Genomic DNA, 20802 nt, shown 5'->3' with positions numbered 1-20802 from the left:
CTGGGCTCCTGGGTCTGAGGGGGGAGGGCTGGGGGCCTGGATCCTGGATCTGAGGGGGGAGAGGCTGGGGGCCTGGACTCCTGGGTCTGAGCGGGGAGGGGCCGGGGGCCTGGACCCCTGGGTCTGAGGGGGGAGGGGCCGGGGGCCTGGACTCCTGGGTCTGAGTGGGGAGGGGCCGGGGGCCTGGACTCCTGGGTCTGAGGGGGGAGGGCTGGGGGCCTGGATCCTGGATCTGAGGGGGGAGAGGCTGGGGACCTGGACTCCTGGGTCTGAGGGAGGAGGGGCTGGGGGTCTGGACTCCTGAGGCTAAGGATCAAGAGAGCTAGGAGCCAGGACTCCTGGAACCTAAGAGAGAAGGAGGTGGCACTCTGGGCCCGGCCGCCTGGGTCCTGGATGCCCCTCCAGGTTCCGTATGACACTTCCTTTGCCAGGTGAGATCCCGCCCGGAGGAAGAAGGAAGAAGGCGCGGGCCTGGGACTGGGAGGCGGAGGCGGGCTCCGAACCAAGAAGACGGGGTTCCCAGCTTGAGCCGGAGCCTGAGAGTTTGCCTGCCTGGTTCAGCGGGGACCACGAGGTACGGGGCAGTGGTGGCCCAGGGTCCCCGGTCAGGTCTGGAGGGGAGCCGGATAGCCGGCCAAAGGGACGGCGGCCGCGGCTGCTGAAATCCTGGGCCGCAGCCACGTGGCCTCAGGAAGCGCGCACTGGAGCCCCGAGGGGGTCGGGGGCTCCCAATCGCGGGTCCCCCTGCGCCGTCTGGGTCCCACCCTCCTTGTTGCCTCTCCCAAAGGGCTGAGGACCAGTCGGGCTGGATCTGCAGTGGGTTGTTATTTCCTCTTGCCGGGGCTGGGGCCCGGAGAGGACAGAGGTGAGCCAGCTGTGCCCCCCACCCCTGCAGAAAGAGAGGGGGCGGGTGGAGGCGGGAGGAAGGCGGCTTAGCGAGTGCGTGCGATCACCGCGTCCCAGGGTCCCATCCTGCTCCCGCTCTCTGCCGGCTTTCAGATTGTCACAACAGCAGCCCCTCTGTACAGAGCTTGGGCCTGTGACGGCCTTTTTCCAAGTGTGACCTCATTGCATCAAGCACACAGCAAGGGAGATAGAGCCTTCTGTTCAAGGGGACACGGAGGCTCGGAGAAGTGGAGTGACTGGCCCCCGAGGTCTCAGAGCTAGCGAGGAGAAGTGGTAGCTTTCAAAAACAATTTTGAACTCGTTGTTATCTAGATTGGGAAAAAGCAAAGCAAACAGACAAACACAGGCAAGGGTGTAGGAAATCCCTGGCCTTGATGTCAAAACATCATTTTCTCCGTGGGTCTGCACACCCTATCCTTTGGGGGCTGTGAGCAGTTATCACATCATCCTTTGACTCCGGAGTTCGTCTGCCTGGGTTCCAGATTCAGCCACCAACATTTGCTACTGTGTGATCCAGGGCAAGTTAACTTCACCTCTCTGTGCCTCAGGTGCCACCCACATCTGTAAAAGGGACAAAATAACAACGGTCTCCCCTCACTGGGTTGTTCCAAGGATTAAATGAGTTCATTCATTTGTGTGAAGCACTTAGACCCCTGCCTGGCCCAGAATAAGTTCTCGGGAAATAAAATGTCAGCATCGTGCATGTAACTCTACGACAACCCCTTGCAAACAGGCATTCTGATTTCCCATTTCTCAGGAGTAAACTGAGGCTTAAGGCTGAGGAAGTTAGTTCCGGGTCCCACAGAAAGGCAATGGCAAACCTGTTGTGTCTGGTGTCAGAAACCAAGATCTTAATATGCTGCTAAGCGCTGGAAAATGTCAGTGATGTCACCTTGTAGGGTGATAGAAGGATGGGATGAGGGGCAAGGTAGGGGGTGGGCAGGGAGAAGAGGCAATAGCTGAGAGCCGTCCAGGGAGGAGCCAGTTCAAGGGACAGCAGGCAGTGGAAGCAGTAACCCTGGGCTCTGGAGTCCCACAGAGCTGGCTTTGTGACCTTGGGCAAGTCATGTACCATCTCTGAGCATCTATTTCCTTCTCTGGGACAGGGGAGAATGATCCAAAGGAGGACTCCACTGAGCATTTACTGAGCATTTGCTGTGCGCTGGCTACTGTGCTAAGACTTTCCATGGGCAACATCCCCCCAGTTCTTGCAAAGAGACTGAATTATTATATGAGCGTCATTCCGTTTTTGAGATGAGGAAGTGAGGTCAGAAAGGTTAAGTAATTTGCCCAAAGTTACACAGCAGTGGGCACAGTCAGATCCAAGTCTGGGCAGTTGGCTTTCTGAGTTCTGCTCTTTTGAACTATGAATCACTGCCCAGGGATAAGGGGTGCTGCTAGCTCTGAGACAGGATTTTTTTTTTTTTTTTAAACTGTGGATTGAGATTCATTAATGAGCAGAGGTCAGCATTAAAAAGAAACATAGGGAGTTCTCTGGTAGTCCAGTGGTTAAGACTCCGTGCTTCCACTGCTGGGGCGGGGGGGGGGCGGGGGGGCGGTGTGGGAGTGTGGGTTCGATCCCTGGCCAGGGAACTAAGATCCTGCATAAATGCATCATGCAGGCATTTAGTTAGTTAGTTAGTTATTAAATAAATAATAAAATAGAATTGAAACTGAGTGCCTAGCATGAGATAAGAGTAGGTCTCAATTCACAAAATGTTTGTTTCCCTTATGTAGGGGGTGTGTGTGGTTGTGGGTGGGGAAGGAATGGTGACTGTGTGCCAGATTGCAATAAAATACATTTATTCATCTAGGTTGAGGTCAGGGAAGTTTGAGAAACATGACAGAGGTGGTAAATCAAGACTGGTTTTTCCAGAAGTAACTGTAAAGTGTGTGCGTGTGTGTGTGTGTATGTGTGTTTGGGTAGGGGAGAAGGCAGCTCTCAGAACATACCCATCTACAATTATTTCAAATCCTTTTGGCTTTAATTTTTCTCCACGTTATCACTGATCTTTCCCATGGTGCTGGTCCCTGAAAGGACAAGGCTGACTGCTTTGCCTGCTTCGTAGGATTTGATCTAAATTTTGTTCCACAGTTTTGTTTGGATACACATGCCCCTCCCCAACACTATCACTATCAGTTGGCTGGCACTGTTAAAAATACAGTTTTCTTTGACTGAGTATTTCCGTGTGTCCTGCAAGGAAGGTAGTGTCATTTTATCCATTTTCCAGATAGAAAACAGACAGAGAGCAATCACATAATTTATCCCAATTCATCCAGTTGGCAAAGGGTGGGGCTTCAATTCAAATGGAAAGGTTTTTTTTTTTAATTGTTGTTATTAATAACAGTGACTGTTAAAACAAAAGTACAAGGTCATCAAAGTCCCTCCCAGAAGTTCCATAGAAACAGCCAAGTTCCAGGATATGGGCAAAGGTTGGCAGGCATATCTACTTACCATCGAGTCTGATGCAGTCATGTAGCTATAGGGTACCTAGTTAACGGTTCATGAGCTGCCGGTTTGGAGTTTATGCCATTCTCGCCATGATTTAACATAGGAAAATTGGCATGATTATTATTGTCACTCTTGTTTTCCAAGAAGTAAGACTTATATGTTTTTTTCAAAACCAGATCATTCAAATTATAAAATGCTGTGCAAATATATAGATTTCCCAGGCCCACCCTAAATCTCCCAAATTACAATCCTCAGGCCAGCCCACATGATGACTTTTGTGTGTTCTAGGCAAAGCTTTCATGGAGATAATTTATATATATATATATATATATATATATATATATAATAATTATATTTTACGACTGCGTTGGTATAAAGGCAAACATAATCCAGACGTTTTAAAATAAAACACGGCAGCCCCGTCTGGGAAGGGGCTTCTGTACACCATGTGTTGAGGGGGAGGGTCTCATCTGTGCTCCCCGGGGTTTTGTGGGCTCTGCAGGCCCCAAAGGTGGCGGGGCTGGAGAGGAAAACCTGGGCCTGTGTCCCTGCCCTGCGGGAGCTGGGGACCAGTGGCCTCAATAAAGGACGAGAGGTTCAAAAAAATAATAATAAAACGTTTAAACATGTGTGCGGGCCTCTAGAAATGTGGCGGGCCCTGGGCACTGTGTCTGTTGCACCTAAAGGACAGAGTCCGCCCTGTCTTCATGGTGGATGGCCCTGTGTTTAAGCTGGAGTTTCTGTCAAGTTTGGGAAGCAGTCCAAAAGGCTTGGTGAAGCATGTTGCTTGTTCTCTGACCTGTAAAAGCTCAAACGTTAGTTCTTAGTGGAATTAACATATGGGCAGACCTAAGTTTGAGTCTGAGATTTGAATCAAGCAGCTGTAACCTCGGACCTCTGGGAACCTGTTTCCCCACTTGTAAAATGGGAGTGATCCCACCACCATCATCCTGTACTTATGGCGAGCATCCTCTGAACGGCGTGCTACGCCCAGGGCTGGGAACACGGAAGGCCTCGGTAGCGTCCTACCGGGGGAGGCCGTGCTAACCCGTCCCTATCCCGCAGATGCCGGTCCTGAAGCAGCTGGGCCCCGCGCAGCCCAAGAAGCGGCCGGAGCGCGGCGCTCTGTCCATCTCCGCGCCGCTCGGCGACTTCCGGCACACTCTGCACGTGGGGCGCGGCGGCGACGCCTTCGGAGACACTTCGTTCCTGAGTCGCCACGGCGGCGGGCCGCCCCCTGAGCCCCGGCCGCCGCCCGCGGGGGCCCCGCGCTCCGCGCCGCCGCCCGCTGTGCCGCAGCCCCCGCCGCCCGCCCTCCGCGCGCCAGCACCCGCCGACCCGCTGCTGTCCTTCCACCTGGATTTGGGCCCCTCCATGCTGGACGCAGTGCTGGGCGTCATGGACGCGGAACGCCCGGGCGCCGCCGCCGCCAAGCCCGACGTGGACCCCGGCCCCGGGGCGCAGCACCCTAGGGCCCGTTGCCTCCCCAACGCGGACCTCGAGCTGGACGACGTCATCGGCCTGTAGGCACCCCCATTCCCTGCGCCCTTACCGTCCAGCTCCCCACTTTATACATAAACCGACAAGGTCTGTGCCCCGGGTTTTGTCTGTTTACTTTGCATGTGGGAAGGGGGGACGGGGAGGGGTGATGGGGTCCTGGCGCCTTTAAGAGTTAGGTGTGTCACGTGGGGTTCCGGTCCCAGCCAGGTGGGTGGAGGTCTCAGGATTAACCCGGTGTAATGGGATGCGGCCCCTTTAAGAGAGCCAGGGGCGTGGCTGGGCGGTGCCCCTCCCAGGGGCGGGGTTCCGAAGTGGCCGCTCCCACAGCCTGGTTTTTTCAGCAGTGTTGGCTGCGCGGCGCCGCCGCCGCCGCCGCCAGCCGGACGCGGTCCCGGGCCCGGCCTGCCTCGCTGCCTCGGGCCGGCCGACGGCTGTGACCCCCGTGAGCTCCGCGTCTCAGGTGGACCCAGCCCAGGCGAGCTGTCCTTTACCCCGGGAGCGGCCGCACAGGAAAAGTGGCCGGGAAGAGGCGTGGTCCCCGTAGAAAAGGGACGCCCCAAAGTTGTGTCATCCTGAGGGCGACAGTTGCGTCCCAAATCCGGGCTACGAAGTTCGTTCTGAACCTACAGGCGTCCGGTTGTCCCGCGGAGGGCGCGGCCCAACAAGTGCCCGGAGGGGCGTGACAGCACATGCAAATCATTAGGCGTGCGGGGTGTACGAGCCCAGCTCGTCGGGGGCCAAGAGAGCGCGGGGCCGCATCGTTAAAGCACTGGACTAGGGACGGGGCCAGCTTCTCTAAGGAGCAAGAGTGGCGGGGCCGCACTTGTAAATCATTAGGTAGCGGAGCCAAGCTCGCTAAGGGGCCAGAAGAGGCGGGGCCGCACCTGTAAGGTATTTGGAGTGTGGGGGCGGGGCCGCATATATAAATTATTGGGTTGGGGCCGGAGCCACAGATTAAAACCGCTTGGCTGCGAGGGTCAGGCGCCCCCAGGGCACCGCGGAGGGTCGTCCCACGCGCGAGGTGCTTTCCAGGTCGGGGCGGGGCCTGAGCCTCGCCCGTGACGTCACAGCGGTGCCTGGCGCCCGTGCCGGCAGGACTGACCCAGGTGCGGAACGGCCTGAGCGGGGCGAGCGCGCCAGCCGCACCCCACTCCCATGGCGGCGGCCGGAGGGACGGAGCCGCCCGTGGGGGCCCCCAGCGCGGAACCCGCGCCGCCGCCGGCCTGCCGCTTCTTCTTGGAGGGCCGCTGCCGCTTCGGTGCCCGCTGCCGCCAGCCCCACCCCGGGGCGCCGGCGCCGCCGCAGCCTAGAGGCGAGCCCGAAGCAGAGGCCAAAGCCAAGAAGCCGCCGCTGCGCACGGCTGCGGCTGTCATCCAGCGCATCCGCTGGGACCCGCGCCTCGACCCGGCCGACTTCTCCGTGGGCTACGTCGACCGCTTCCTGGGCGCGCGCGAGAAGCCCTTCCTTTCCTTCTGCTGGGACGAGCCTCTGGCGGCGCTCGGGCCGGGCGTTCTGGCCGTGCCGCAGCACCGGGTGCGCTACTTCCGCTTCCGCGGCCGTCTGGTGTGGGACCGCGCCTCGCGTACGGACCTCGTCCTCGGCTCGGGCTTGGCTGCGGGCCGCGGGTCCACCATCCTGGACGCGCTCGACGGCGGGGACGCGCACGGTGTCGGAGAGGAGGGCGACGGCGAGGACGCGCACCAGACCGGGCATGCGAGCGACGGCGAGCACGTGCACGGAGCCGGAGGTGAGAGCGACGGCGTGGACGCGCACGGGACCGGGGGCGCGCACGACGGCGGAGACAGGGGCGGGGACGTGCATGGGACCGGGACCGGGGACGAGTGTGACGGCGAGGACGCGTACGGGGCCGGAGGTGCGCTCAGCGGTGGGGACACGGCCGGGGCCGGAGGCGCACAGGACGGTGTAGCTGCGACCCGTCTTGGCACCGGTGCGGGAGGGAGCGTACAGCCAGCTTGGACGGGACTCCGAGCCACCTTGGCCCCGGATGGCGGAGGCCCCGAAGCTGGGCGCCTGGCGTTGGCAGGGACGTTATCGAGGACCCAGGAGCGGGAGTTGGGCGGCCCTGGAGGCCAAGGTTCCCCGTGGATGCAGCCAAGAAGGGCGCTGAAGCTAGCCGCCGCCAGGGACCTGGAGCCCCTGGGTGGGAAGCTGCCGGCTGTGGTAGCCCCGGGAAGGCCCTCGGAAGGCCTCTCTGAGACGGAAGTGGAGTGGGGTCCCGGGGTCTGGCCCGTGGACGGTGGAGCAGCCGGGGCCGTGGGCCCTCGCCGGCCCCGCCCCACGCACTTCGTGGCCCTCATGGTGACAGAGGCTGAGCTGCAGGCCGGGGTGGCTAAGGTCCAAGAAGAACTGGTGCGAAATGCACCAGCTTGCGCGGCGTTCACAGTGCCTGCTCAGGCCCTGCACCTGACAGTGGCCCTGCTGAGGCTGGCGGGCCCCGGGGAGATGGCAGCTGCGGTCGAGGCACTCAGAGGCGTGCTCTCGGACCCCGGGCTTCAGGTTCCTCAGAGGCTGAGGTTTAGGCGCCTGGTGTCCCTGGGCTCTCGTGTGCTCTGTGCTCCCCCGACCCCCCTTTGGAGGACATGGCCCAAGTGCTCAGCCAGAGGCTGGAGGCCGAGGGGCTGAGAGTGCTGCAGCCCTGCAGGGGGCTACACCCCCACCTCACCCTGGCCAAGGTGCCCCAGGGTTCCCAAGTCGGCCTCCCCAAGCCTGGGTTCAGCCCAAGGCAGGAGCTGGGGAGCCAGCCTCTGGGGAAACTCTGGCTGTGCCGCGTGGGGAGGTCAGGGGGCACCTACCAGGCCGTGGCGGAGATCCCCCTGGTATCTCAACGCCAAAAGAAATAAAGGCCAGGACCCAGACACCCAGAGGCAATCCAGCCCGGGGCAGAAGGACAAAGCGTGCACGCGTGTTCTCTCTCTCTTTAATTTTGGTTTCTCTCAAGCTTCCAAATGGTGCTCAGTGCTCCAAGGAAAGAATGAAGGAAGGAAAGGGGAGGGGGAGAGGAGGGGGAGGGGAGGCAAAGGAGGAACATCTGGAAAAAAAAGCAGCCTGACAGTCCAGCTGTTTGCAAACTCATTGCACATCCTCCAGTTACATGGCAGAAGAGGGAGGGAGGACGGAAAAGAAAAGGGGAGGAAGAAAAAATAACTTAAATAAACACACACAAAAAGAAAAGAGAAGGAAACATGACGTGAGCTGGTGATCCATGAGGCGGGGAGGGAGGGTAACCGTTTTACCTGTGCTGAACCAAGGGAGAGCGGGAGCAGGAGGCGGCGGGAGGGAAAAGGGGGAAAAACCAGAAAAAACATTGGGGTGGAGAGGGGAAGGGACACGGAGACAACTTAATACAACTGCAGACGAGGCAGCCCGGCCGGCGAGGTCCCGCGATGGCCTCCGGAGTCCTCAGTGCAGGCTGGCAGTGTGGATCTGGCGGTGGCGAGGCGTTGGCGTTTCTGGGGTCGGGGGCCGCGGGCAGGGCACAGTCTACGCGGCTCCCCTCGCCCCAAACACTGAGGCCCCGGAGGGCTGGGCAACAAGAGTCTGTGGTGAGGCAGATGAGGCGGCGGGCAGCGGGCTGGTGTGCTGGTGCCCCTGCCGCAGGCGGGCACGGGCGGAGCGGCCTGTCTTCTTCCACTGGCCCCCCTGGCATGGGATGGGCCAGGGTGCCGGGTCGCTACCGGAGTACAAGCTCGAGAGAGAGAGAGAAAAAACACTGAGACAGCATTAGTGGAGGTGCAAGGTGGACACAGACGACCCTACAGACTATGCCCCCAACCCTCCGCTGTCCCCCCTCCCCCAATCCCATCCCTCAGAGGCAAAAATAAAAATGTAGAAAAATCTCTGTACAGACTCCCCGGTGGGAAATGGGGGCCGGGCTGGTGGCTCTTCCTGGAGCCCACTCCCCGCAAATTAATTTACAACCCAAGTCCACGGCTCAAAAACAAAACCCGCCGAGGCGGCGCTGGGGGGCTGCAGCCCTGCCCCCCACCCCCGGCGGTGCTGGTGCTCAGAAGGCCGGCAGCTGCGCCAGGCTGAGGCGGCAGTCGACGCTGGAGTTGTCCGGGCCCGTGTAGGCCAGGCCCAGGGGCTCCAGGAAGGCCCGGCAGGCGGCCTCACCCTCGAAGGCCAGCTCGGCCTGCAGGTAGGAGACTGGCAGCGCAGGGCGGAAGCTACGGAGACAAGAGGAGAACGCGATGAGGCAGGCGGCGGGCACGGGGGGGCCCCACGAGCAAGAAGTGGGCGCCCCCTTTGGGGCACCCAAAGGTTTCCTCAGCATGTCACCTGCTGGCCCCTCCCCAGCCCCGGCCTCCCCCCTCAGGGGCTCGGGGGGGCCCGGGGTGGGGGGGGCCCCAACCCCTCGCTGTGCCCCCCCCTCCCCCTCACTTACCTGTGTGGGGACGGGAGGAGAGGGGACAGGAGGGAAGGGCCCAGCTGGCTCCTCTGCTGGCCGGGGCCTGAGCAGCCCCTCAGGAGAGGGCCCACGTGGCCCGGGGCAGGGGCCAGGCGCAGGGAGCCCCGCCCCTCCCGCTTGCCCTGAGCTGGGTCCGAGTGCTAAGAGAGGAGGCTTGGCCTGTGCTCTTCTAAGTACCGCCCCGTGAGCTCGCTGAGCTCCCTCCCAGCAGCTGTCACCCTACCCTTTACAGACACACACCGAGGACAGTGCAGCGGCAGAGCCACTTGGCCACTGTCACCTAGGACGTAAGTAAGTGGCAGAAAACGCTCAAACCAGTCCTGCCTGAAGCCCCCACTTCCTCACAGCCCTGGAAGTCCATGGGAGGTGGGGCACAGGACAGCCTGCTGCCCCCCAACACGGGGCTCGCCCCGGCCCAGCGAGCCAGAGAGAAGCCGCGCCACCCTCCGGAGCAGGGGGACACAAGACCGTGAGGCCAACGACAGGCCAGAGCCCTCCCACTGGCCAAGCACACACAGGCTGAGGCAGAAACAGGAAGTGCTGAGGAGGAGACAGTAGCCTGCCCGGCTACAGCCCGGGGGCGGCGCAGAAGCCCGAAAACTGCAGGAGGAAGAGCCTGTGCGGCCGCGGAGAACACACCCGGGAGCCCAGGGTCCTTCAGGTACACGGCCTCCTCATGACCTCCTGGCTTTGAGAGCGGGTCCCGCGGCCCCGCCTCCTCTCTCTTCCCACGGCCCCTGCCCCGGCCCGCACCTTGCCCTCATGTCGGCTTGACCCAAACTGGATCCTAGGAGTCTCCTAACCTGCAGGGTAAGTATCCCTCCCCAGCTGCAAACCACCCCCACAGCTCCCAACAAACTGACGTGGCACCCAAGGCCCCACGTCCTCTGACCAGGGCTTCCCAGCCTCAGCAAGACTGACACTGCGGCCAGGCGACCCAGCTGGGGGTGCCCTGTGCACTGCAGGGCACTGAGCAGCACCCCTGGCCTCCACCAGCGGAGGCCAGGAGGACCCCGGTTGTGACAACGCAAGAGGTGTCCTGCCGTCGCCGGGGGGTGTCTCCCGCCTGACTGAGCACGTGAGCACAGGCCACGCTCTTTGGGTCCCGTCCTAGCTTGCCCTGCCTCACACCTGGTCCCTGAGCACGCCTGGGCTCTCAAAACAGCGCGAGTGGGAGCGGGGCCTTGTCCCTGAGACCGCGGCTACCAAGGGCAGGGCCGCCTTCGCTGGGCGTCCCCACAGAGCGGGAGCTCAGCCACAGGAGCGCTGAAGAAGGTGGGCAGAGGCCTTGGAGGAAGGGGAGCCCGGAGCAAGGAGAAGACCAAGTGGGGTCCAGAGTGATGCGAACAGAAGGCAAAGAGAGGCAAAGGGGCAGGGGAGCCCGGAGCCGTGAGAGACAGGACCACGGAGGAGGGCCCGCCGTGCGTGTGTTGGAAGGTGGAGGGACCAGCGGGGAGGGCCGAGTGTGGAGAGGAGAGAAGGGGAGAGACGACCAGGAACCGAGGGAGGGAGACCAGGGGAGTCAGAGGTGCGGACGGGGGGATGAGGGCGGCGGTGAGGCCGCAGAGCAGAGGGCCAGGGGGAGAGCTCAGCTTCACATACGTTTTGATCATTGCCTTGAGGGCGGCCTTGCGCTCCCGGTCTGCAAACTTGTCCACGAGGTAGCCAGACATACAGGGCGCGTGCGAGTAGAGCCGAAAGAAGCGGTGGTAGTTGCCCAGGGCCCAGGCTGCCCTGAGCGCCAAGGCGTGGGCCACACAAGGGTCCGCCTTCAGCTCCCGCGTCAGGTACGCCAGCTCCGTGGTGATGTCTGCGGCCGGAGACGAGGAGGTGAGCAGGGCCGGGACCTGGGGGCCCGCGGCCGCCCCGCTCTGCGGGGCTGCGCCTCACCTCCTGAGTTCTTGGTGAAGATGTAGTAGAGGATCCGGTAGGCAGTGAACTCGCCCACGTTGCCTGGCAGGTTCTCAGCATACAGTGACTTGAGCTGCGTCTGGCACTGGTTGAACTCTTCGTGGTCACCCTGGAGGGCATGGAGGGAGGAGCAGAGTGAGGCCAGGACGGGGGTGGGGGGAGCCGAGGGAGTCCTGTCAGCCCCTCACCTTCTCCAAGGCGATGCGGGCGTGGGTCTCGTACACCTCCACCGTGAACTCGGTGCGCACACCTTGCACCTGGGCAGCGGGAGAGCAGATGTCACACCGGAGCAGGGCGGGGCCAGCAGTGTGGCCCCCTCCCCGGCCCCCGCCTCACCGTCAGGTCCTGCCGGATGGACTTCATCTGCTCGCAGGCGAAGGCGTAGTCCTGCTTCTCCTTCCAGTGGGACTTGACCATGCACAGCGACTTCTTCAAAACCTGGGAAGGAGGTGAATTGTGGCTCAGCGTGACCTGAGCAGGGAGAGCAAGGATGTGCTAAAACCTGCCACAGTTCCACAAACTCGGGGTCCTAAAGCAGAGGCTGCAACATTAAACCCACCCAGTGGCTTGATCCCGACATCCCGACATTAAAGGGGGTAGAACCTAAAAGAGTAGAAGCGTGCACACAGGCCCCCGCGTCAGCACGGGCCGCGCATGCGCCCCGGGAGGACAGTCAGCCCCGCTCCCAGCTCGGGCCTCGGGACGTTGGGACACGGATGGCCCAGTGTCTCACAGGCACTGGCCGGGGACATCGGCTTCCTTCTCCTGGTCTCCTAAGCAGGAGGCGGAGGCTCAGAGGCCGGCCCAGCCTTCCGACGAGGCCACAGGCTCTGGACTCGGCTCCGAAAGCACAAGCTCTGGGTCCAGTTCACCTCTCGGTGCCTCAGGCCTCCAGGGCCCGGTCAGCCACAGGCCCCCTGTGCACAGGCAGGTCCGGGTCTTCCCCGAGCCAGACCCCTGCCCGCCCCACCACCTCCTCCCATGTTGCCTGTGCCATCCTCGCAGCGCTGGCCTCACAGGGAGGACCCGCCCTCGCTGCCAGGGGGCACTTACCGCCACGGGGCGCACAGTGGACGGGTCGGGGGCGCAGGTGAGACGCAAGTAGTGCTTGGTGATGTCAGGGCAGGTGCCCACGATCTGCAGCTCGTGCCAGTCGGGGTCGGCCCCGCCGCTCTCCAGGCTGCTCACCTGCAGCACCAGGGGCTCCAGGCGCAGGCGACGGGAATGTCCGTGCTGGAAGCGCGCCGCCCGCTTCTGCTTCTTCAGCTCGCGCTCGGGATCCTCACACTCCAGGGCCGCCATCTTCTTGCGGCTGCGCTTGGTGGGGGCTAGGTCGTGCCTGGGGAGGGAGAGAGGGAGGAGGGGGCCCTGAAGGGGCGGGCATGGCGCCACCCCCTGCCTCTCCACCACTGCCCAGACACAGCCCTCCCCCTCCCAGGAGCCCCCAACCAGCCCCTCCTCCCCGGCCCCCAAAGCCTCACCTCTTCCCACGCTGCGCCCTGCCTCGGCCCCGGTCCATGTGGGCCCCCCGGCCTCCCCGGCCCTTGGGGGGTGGGTTCCTGCGACCCACAGGGTGACACTCGTTCCCTGAGTAGGAGCTGTCGGAATCCGAGTGCGAGTCACTGCGCAGAGGAGCACAAAGGTGAGGCCTGAAACGTCTCCTCCCCCCGCCCCCGGCCCCGCCACCCAGCAGCCTCGCACCTGCGGCGGAAATGGCGGGTCGGGGAGCGGGAGGAGGAGCGGGAGCGCGAGTCGGTGCTGGAGGAGGAGCTGTGGTCCTTCATGAAGACATTGCGGTTGCCGAACTTGGCGAAGCTGCTGCCCCGGGCTCGGCCAGCACCCCCAGCCCCGGGCGTCCCTCGCTGGGACTGGGCACCCCCGCCCCTGGTCGCTGAGCCTGCCCCCCGGGGAGGGTGGAGGCTGCTAGGGGCCTCCCACCGCTTCTTCTTGGGGCTCTCAGCCACAGGCTCCCGAGTCAGCCTGGGGATATAGCAGGGGAGGGCATCACCACCCAGCGCCCCGACATCCCCGACGCCTGCCACCCGCCCCTAGACACACGAGCTCAGAAGGAAGGGCACTTACCCAGGCAACGCGACTAACACGACGCTCAGGTGGGAGACAATCCCAAGGTTTTGTTTGTCTAGAGGCTGCTGGCAGCCGCTGAGTAGCACACCTCCCGCCTCCACGCTCTCACCCCCGGGACTCCAACCCCGGCAGCTCCTGGGCCTCGGCCCTACCCTGGCAGCCTCCCGCCCCCAGGACCCCATTCTCTTGCTCCTTCTCTTCAGGGCCCCGGGCACCTAGGAGAGCAGGTCTCCAACTGCAGCACCAGGCACCTCCCGAGCGCCCCCCGGCCCCACGCACCCCGGCAGGGGCTCCCGGCTCCAGTCGATGGTGTAGGCCGAGCCGTCCTGGAGCCTCGCCTGCAGCACCTCCTTGAGCAGCTTCTCCGTCCGGTCCTTGTCCTCCTCCGACTCGCAGGCGGTGAAGCAGCGCTCCACGTACTCCTTCATGTCCTGCGGCCAGTCGTCGGGCTTACCGGACAGGTTCCCCCTGGCGGAGGGAGGACAGGTGCAGACACTCGGTTGGGGAGTGGTACCCCACGACCCAGGTGGGACCGTCATCACCGCCCCTCCCGGGCGGGCGCTCAGGGCGAGCCCGTGGGGCAGGGGGGCTCTGCTTTCTAAGGAGCAGGCCGTGCCAGTGGGCCGCACGCAGATGCTGAGCACTGTGCCCAGGGGCTGGGGCTGCGGCCGGGCGAGGGGGCGGCCGTCACCTGTGGTTCTGGGCCTTCTCGGGGTTGGGCTGGGGACCGAAGCTGCCGTGCTGGCCCTCCGTGGTGGAGCCAAAGCTCTGGCTTGTGACAGCGAAAGGCCGTTTCTGAATGTTGAACTTGAGCCCACCAGTCCCAGGGGCCGCTGTGAGGGCAGCAAAAGCTGGGGTGAGGCCTCCCCCGCCTACGTGGGCGGCCCCGCCCCCACCCCCGGGGCAGGAGCCCTGAGCTCCAGAGAAGGGCGCCCATTCCGAGCGGCCCCACGCACCGCCCCGGGAGGTCCCAAGAGCGAAGCACGGTCCAAGCACCCCACGTGCCTCGCGCCAAGAGTCCTGTAACGCCCCCTCCCCTCCCCTCCACGGCCCAAGGCCACTCACGCTTCATGCGGTTCCACAGCTGCTGGCCCTTCTTGGGCTTGGCGGGCTCGCTGTAGCCATGCTGCCCGTAGGCCTGGCCCGAGGCAGATCCGGCCTGGCTGTGCTGCGTGGCAGGCGCTGTTCCGGGCTGTGGACCGCTGCTCAAAGGGTGAGCCCCACGCGGGGGGTTGGAGGGCTGAGGGGGCTGGGCTGCTGGCAGCTGCTGAGGGGGCGCCTGGTAGGACAGGCCTTCATCCATACCCGGGACCGGGGGCTGTGGGCGGAGCGGCCGCTGAGGCAGGAGTGGGTACCCCGGGCTGGCCCTCGCACGGGGTCCTCGGCCACCTCAGCTCTCAACTCCGTGGCCGGACACTCCCCCGCCTCGCCACCCGCACCCGCAGAGCGCCTCTCGAGGCGGGGGCTTCGGCGACTCCCACGGCCCAGCAGCCCAGGCACCGCGCTGCTCTCGCACGGCTCCCACTGCTGAGCAGCGGCGGCTGGCATTTAAAACACCGGCGTCCGCCCCCGACGGCACCCCCGCCCCGGCGGTCACTGTCTGAGCACATGTCACGTGCCCGTCAAGACACACGTGTGGCACACGCTTGCGGGAGCCCGGTGATAAAGCCGGGATCCTTCCCCCCCCACACCACCGCCGGACGGCACCGCCTGAGGCACAGAGAGAGCGCGACTTGTAGTTTGGCCACCCAGGTCTGCCCACCTCCCCGGCACGAGCTCCACCGCACCTCCCAGCTGCACGTGAAGTGCAAGGCCAGAGCGTGTGTGCGTGCGTGAGAGAGAGAGACTGTATGCACGTGGGCATGTGCTGAGGGGAAAGCACAGGAGAAGGCTGCCACGCCACAAAGTGCTCCCACTGTCACCCCAACACCTCAGCCCCCTGGCCGTGCTCAAGCCCTACACCCACCCTGGTTTCAGAAACTACGCTTTGCCTTCCTCGTTCTCAGATCAGGAACTGCTGGGCAGGAGCAGCTTAAAGAACGCAGGCGTCCCCGCTGCCGGCCCGCCACACCCCGTGCGTGGACGTGCGCCGGGGCGGGGTAGGGCGTTACCTGGGTCAGAGTCCCTTGGTGCTGCGCTGCGGACGGCTGCTGCGGTGCAGGTGCAGCTGGGGCGTAGGAGCTGGCCATCCCGTACTGGGAGGGGGAGCCATAGCTCTGGTACATGCTCTGGCGAGGGCACAAGAGGGAAGGATTGGCAGCGGCCGATTCCTTCCCTGGAGGCCTGGAGGCCTGGACCCGGCCCTCTCTCCCAGCTGCGCAGTTTGCGATCCTTCACTGATCTCTCACCCTCCCTCTCTCCACCGCACAGAAGCGCCCAAGTCCCTCACGCTGAAAAATTACCAAATAGAATGACCACCTCCACGTGCCCCACATTCCACTCTCTTCAACAACTATTTACTGAGTACCAACCCGTCTAAACACTATAGTACAATAAAAGTAAAGACAAAATGAACTTTGCACTCAAAATACATGCCACAGTAGACACCCGACACAGCCAGCAGTAAACAAAAAAAAAAAGCCAAGCAGAGAAGCCGAGTGGCAGAGTGAGCAGTGGGAATGCCTCTCCAAGTAAAGCCTGTCCCAGGAAGCGCACTCTGAAGGCGCTCTCGGGCAGCCCTCTGCTAGGCGAGGGCACGGCGAGTGTCAGCACGCAAGGGAAGGGCTGAGGCGGGAGTGGACTCAGTGTGCGCTGAGGGGGAGGAGTCTCTGCGGCAACGTGGGCACAGGGAGGGCAGCGTGGGTGGCCACCGAAGGACCTGGGCGTTTACCTTGTGGACCATGAGCTCAGGGAGGGTTCTCCAGCAGCTGTCACTGCTGTGGTCAATCCACCCACCGCCCCCGGACCCTGCCCGACTGATCCCACCTCCGCCCCTCCACCGCCTGCCCCTGCCGGGCCGGGTGGGCACTCACCACAGGGTAGTAGTAGCTGTACGGATAGGCATAGTTGTACTGCTGGTACCACTGGTAGTACTGCTGCTGCTGCAGAGCCGAGGCTTCTGCCTGTGACACGTACTGTGAGGGGAGAGAACCACGTGCCGTCAGTGCCGGAAGCAGGAGCCCAGGGCCCCACCAGGGCGGGTCTGTTTACTGGTGGTTGACTGCCAAGGGACAGAACTGGGAGCACATCTCTCCACAGAAAGCCCCCACCTCTACCACCGGACACGAGCACCCCTCCCTCCTCAGGCTAGATTCCCAGGGACGACGACCACATGGTGCCCCAGACTCACTACTCAAGGGCTCCCGGGATGTCCTCAGAGCACCTTGCCCTGGTGATACGAGAGGACACCAAGCGTGTGCGTGTGCCCCACGCCCGTGCAGGGGACGCAGGTCCCCCGGGGACGCTGCTCACCTGTGCACTGGCCACGGGCCCGCTGCTGCTGGCCTTGGCAGAGCTGCCGGCAGCTCCCGCTTTGCTGATGCTGGCCAGGGCCTGGCGGGCCTTCTCCCACTCGGGGTTCTCGTGCATGGGGGTCTCCATGCCACTCTCTCTGCCTGCCCCGGCCACCATGCTGTACTGAGAGGACCTGCAGAAAGGGGACATCGAGTCAGCCCATTCTCCCACTGCAGACGGTGGGCAGGACGGAAGCAGGCAAACCCCAGGGCTTGAATCCCAGAGCCTCAATTTCCTAGTCTGTGACACACTGACAGCCAGTTTCTGCGTCACAGTCTTCAGTGAGCGACAGATGCGATCACCTACCTAAGGTACTTTTGCAGATGCCTGCTACATACGGACGCTAAAACTCAAGCCAAAGGATTACCAGTAGTCACGAGACTTAAAACAAGACCTGGTGCCTAACAGATCTAAATGCTTTATGAAACCACAAATTCTGTCTGATACCACCTCGGTCAGAAAGTCATCACACTGTTTTGGAAAAAACGAGGAATTAAAAAAATAAGTGAGTATTAAGCGTTGGAGGCTGCCTCTTAATCACAGCCCACGGACTGAATGATCACACTTCCGTGAAACAAGCACTGCGCTGTGAAAGGTGAACGCTCAAAGGAGTGCCTCGGCCCCACCCCCACCCCAGGGGCTGTGCTACCATATCCCCCATGCTGTGTGAGGGCCCATCCGGAAGACAACACTGCGTCGTGCTTCCTCTTGCCCTCCCCTCCGACCCGTCCCTCTGCCTCACTGACCAATCCGTGCTACGCTGATCCCCCACGTTGGCCGCCATCTGGACCCTGGGGTGTACGGGGTGGGCCTCGGGAGCCAGACTGCTTTTTCACTGTCTGCAAGAAAAAGAATGAATTAGGGAGACTCCAGGAGGAGCAAGAGACAGGTCAACACATAGGGAAGAGAAGCAAATGGACTCACGAGAAGCCGACAGAAAAGGAAGTCTGAGAAAAGAGGAGACAAGGGGTAAACAATCTGAAGAGAATTCTGGGTGTGGAATTAAAGGGCTACAGCCTGAGGGAAAGACCCTGGCCCCTCTGCAGTGCTCTAGGTGGAAAACAAAGGACTGGAAAACAGGGAAGTCCAAATGAGTTTCCCAAAGAGAAAGAGAAGGATCAGAAACCCATATGAAGAAAGGGAAGGGTTCGAGGGAAACCCCGAAACAGGGACAGCGTCAGAGGGCAGGGAGGGGGACCTCAGGCAAGGAGCAAGGAGGAAGATGGCTTCTGAGAAGAAGCTCTAATAAACAGGGGCTAAGTGAACCTCCAGGCTGGAAGACCTGGAAAGACCCCTGAGAGAAAGTCTGTAAAGAGGGAAGCGTTTGAGGAAGCCTTGAGAAAAGAGAACACTGGAGAATACAGAAGTCTGGGAGAAAAAGCCGATTTCTGGAAGTTACTCCTGGAGCAGGAAGAAGTTGAGGGTGCCAGAGAGGAACCCTGGGAGTGAAGAAATGAGTTCTTAAAAAGCTCTTAAAAGACTAATTTCAGGAAGGCCCCCTAAGGATAGAGAAAAACGTACATGGGAGGTTCCTAGAAGCAGGAATAGACCTGGGAAAAGAGAAGAGACGAGCCCCTTGGTTGGGGGTCTGGTGAGAAAGCTTTGGGGACGCCCAAAGAGGTCCAAAACATCTTTAGGGACTTGGAGTGGGGTGGAGAGGACAGGACAGCAAGAATATGAAGGAATGTCCTGGGGGCAAGAATCGGGGGGCCTAGACTTGAGGGAGGAACTGAGAAGTATGGGGGTGCTCAAAGGCGAGTCCCGCTGGAGAACCCGAAAATCCTACAAGAAGTGGAGATGTAAGGAGTCTGGAACTGGAAAAAAGCCTAGAGAAAACAAGCCATAAAGAAGAGACCGAACGGAACTGGGCGGAAAGATTGGGGGCAGGGAGGTGGGGGGATCACGAGTGGGGATAGTGGGTGGAGCCCCGGGACAGGAAGAAAAGTGGGGGTAAGGTCTAGGGGGAGCCTGGAGGGAGGAGGTTTCTGGGCTGGGGCGAGAACCGGAGGCAAGGGGGCACCTGGCCGTCCCGCAGGCCCAGGGAAGGCACAAGAGAGCTAGGGTGGAGGAAGAGCTCGCCTGGATCCTCGCCACTGGCCCCGGAGCCACCGCCCCGGCCAAGCCGCGCGTGCGCACCACGTCCCCGGGTGGGGGGAAGAAGACAGCGCAAGGGCCGCCCGTCGCCAGGGTCAACGTGGTCCTCCCGAAGGAACTGCCGGGTCAACTGGGGTTGAAGAAAAGGGGTGCTCTGGGCCCAAGAATTCCGAGCGCGGGTGCAGAGGCCGACGGCGCAGGCGCCAGGGTGCGCAGCCGCACTCCCCACCACTCGTGCGCAGGCCCAGTGGCCCGGGCTCCTCCACACCCTGTCGTCGCTCGCGCGCGGCGTCTGTTGGTCCAACCGCCGCCGAGGCCTCGGGGCCCGCGGGGCGTAAGGCCAAAAGGAAACGCCGCCTCCGCCCGCCCGCCCGCCGCCGCTCGGTACACCCACCTCGTCCGTATGCCCCTGGGACCTGTCAGCGGCGCCACCGAATGATAGCAACACGGCCGCAGGACTGCTCCCCACCCGGCTGGCTCTTGTCTTCCTTGGGCTTCGACGCTCGGATCGTGGCGTCTTGACGTCACGCGAAGGCCTCGCCCCGCCTCCCTCGTCCCCAGGCAGCCAATAGACGCCCCCTTCCGCCTACGCAACCACGCGGTGGGCGTTCTTAATGCAAGCCGGAAGCCGGGATGGGGACGGTGGCCCCGAGGGGACACGCGCGGCATAGTTCGCAGGTTCCGCGCCCTACCACGCCTCCTTGTTTTGGTTTAGTTGGTGGTAGCCATTACTATTCCTAGACACAAATTGGTGTGATGAGAGTTCTAAGACTACCCATCGTGTAGTGATGTGGAAGACGAGGGAAGAGAATGATGGACCCAAAGAAGGCAAGAGAACATGAGAACAGCCTCCAGCCGGAAAGGGGAGCTTCCCTAGTAACTAAAACTGGAATGGCGTACCTGGCAGAGGGAATGGCGTGTGCTAACACACAGAGGCGGGAAACGAGCGTACCGTGGGAGACGGCGGGGGTCAGGTGGCTGTGGCAGAACAGAAGTGTGCGGGGTCCTGGCGTCAAGAGATAGATCTGTGGAGGTGGGCAGGTAGCAGATCCTGAAAGGCCATCGATGTCCGGCTGAGGAATTGGGACCATCCCAAGTTAAAAAGGCCCTTCTTTGAACTCCTTGCAACTAATCTTTTGAGTATGCCAGCTGTTTCCACCCAGGGCTCTGATTGAGAAAATTATCCAGTCCGGTTCACGCGCCGGTCACTGTAGTTATAGCAGGGGGTATTTAAGATGCAGCGATTTCCTTCCCATTTTCTGTTATTAAAAACTTTTCTGTTGATAACTGCGTGTCATTTTGTTACTGTTAGCACAGTTGATCTTTTTTTCCATCCTTTTACTTGTTTTTTAATTAAACTTTTTGTTTTAATTTTAGGCTTACAAAAATGTTGCAAAGATAATTCAAAGTCCTTCCTACCTTACACCCAGTTTCCCCCAATGCTGTAGTATGTTTGTTAAAACTAAGACACCAACACTGGCACAGTACTGTTAACTGCAGACCGTATTTGAATTTCACCACTTTCCCCTTTATATGCCTTTCTCCTTCATGTGCCAGAGCCCAATCCAGGGTACCCCATCGCGTTTAGCATCCCTTTACTTTTAGCTTTTATATTTAAGGTGTGTTTATTTTACATAACGTATAGTTTGATCTTTGTTTTTTACCCAAGCATACAATCTCTGCCTTTTAAAAGAGGTGTTTTATAACTATTGTAATGTGATCACTGGTAAGGTTACATTTAAATCTATCGTCTTGCTATTTGGTTTCCGTTTGTCCCCTATTTCTTTGTTCCCCTTTCCCTCTTTTTCTGCCTTCTTTTGGCTTGAGCATTTTTTAAAAAGTAGACTTCATTTTTTAGAGCACTTTTAGGTGGGGCCTTAGGGAGGTACCCTGCCCTGTGGTCAGAAACTCATAGGCTGTGGCAATTTCAGAGGTCACCTAGGTGTTTTCCAATTCTCAGGGATCACTCTCC

The 20802-nt window shown here is 61.2% G+C and overlaps 3 protein-coding genes across 18 annotated transcripts in view; 2 read left to right on the top strand and 1 right to left on the bottom strand.

Annotated features, from left to right (window-relative positions):
• Window positions 1-4958, top strand: part of CDC42EP5 (CDC42 effector protein 5) — a 74363-nt gene extending 69405 nt beyond the window's left edge. For all 10 annotated transcript variants that reach the window (XM_032612982.1, XM_032612981.1, XM_032612987.1 and 7 more), the window contains 2 exons: window positions 432-574; window positions 4424-4958. In XM_032612982.1, coding sequence (XP_032468873.1) covers window positions 4424-4885 — 462 coding nt within the window. In that variant the 5' untranslated portion in view covers window positions 432-574 and the 3' untranslated portion in view covers window positions 4886-4958. The remainder of the gene's footprint in view (window positions 1-431; window positions 575-4423) is intronic.
• Window positions 4959-4974: 16 nt separating this feature from the next.
• LENG9 (leukocyte receptor cluster member 9) lies at window positions 4975-8055 on the top strand. The gene is given in 3 exon segments (XM_032612753.1): window positions 4975-5749; window positions 5954-7445; window positions 7448-8055. Coding segments are annotated over 2 exon segments (1704 nt in total). The 5' UTR covers window positions 4975-5749; window positions 5954-6013; the 3' UTR covers window positions 7720-8055.
• Window positions 7781-19379, bottom strand: LENG8 (leukocyte receptor cluster member 8). Of its 7 annotated transcripts, none has more exons than XM_032612653.1 (16): window positions 19225-19379; window positions 17483-17575; window positions 16695-16869; window positions 16256-16357; window positions 15395-15511; window positions 14349-14619; window positions 13975-14116; window positions 13563-13751; window positions 12900-13178; window positions 12680-12820; window positions 12252-12537; window positions 11535-11636; window positions 11387-11455; window positions 11178-11307; window positions 10890-11097; window positions 7781-9045 (listed from the first exon to the last, which is right to left on the bottom strand). In XM_032612653.1, the coding sequence occupies exons 2-16, from the start codon at window positions 17518-17520 to the stop codon at window positions 8883-8885; spliced, it is 2412 nt and encodes an 803-aa protein (XP_032468544.1). In that variant the 5' UTR covers window positions 17521-17575; window positions 19225-19379; the 3' UTR covers window positions 7781-8882. The 7 variants fall into 7 exon arrangements, with proteins under 7 accessions (XP_032468544.1, XP_032468546.1, XP_032468543.1 ...); XM_032612655.1 differs by having other exon boundaries at window positions 14349-14601; XM_032612652.1 differs by having other exon boundaries at window positions 7781-8588; window positions 14349-14601.
• Between the last annotated feature and the right edge of the window lie 1423 nt (window positions 19380-20802).

This window comes from Phocoena sinus, chromosome 19 (assembly GCF_008692025.1).
Source record: "Phocoena sinus isolate mPhoSin1 chromosome 19, mPhoSin1.pri, whole genome shotgun sequence".
NCBI lineage: Eukaryota > Metazoa > Chordata > Mammalia > Artiodactyla > Phocoenidae > Phocoena > Phocoena sinus.
This window is presented reverse-complemented; position numbering and strand designations above follow the sequence as displayed.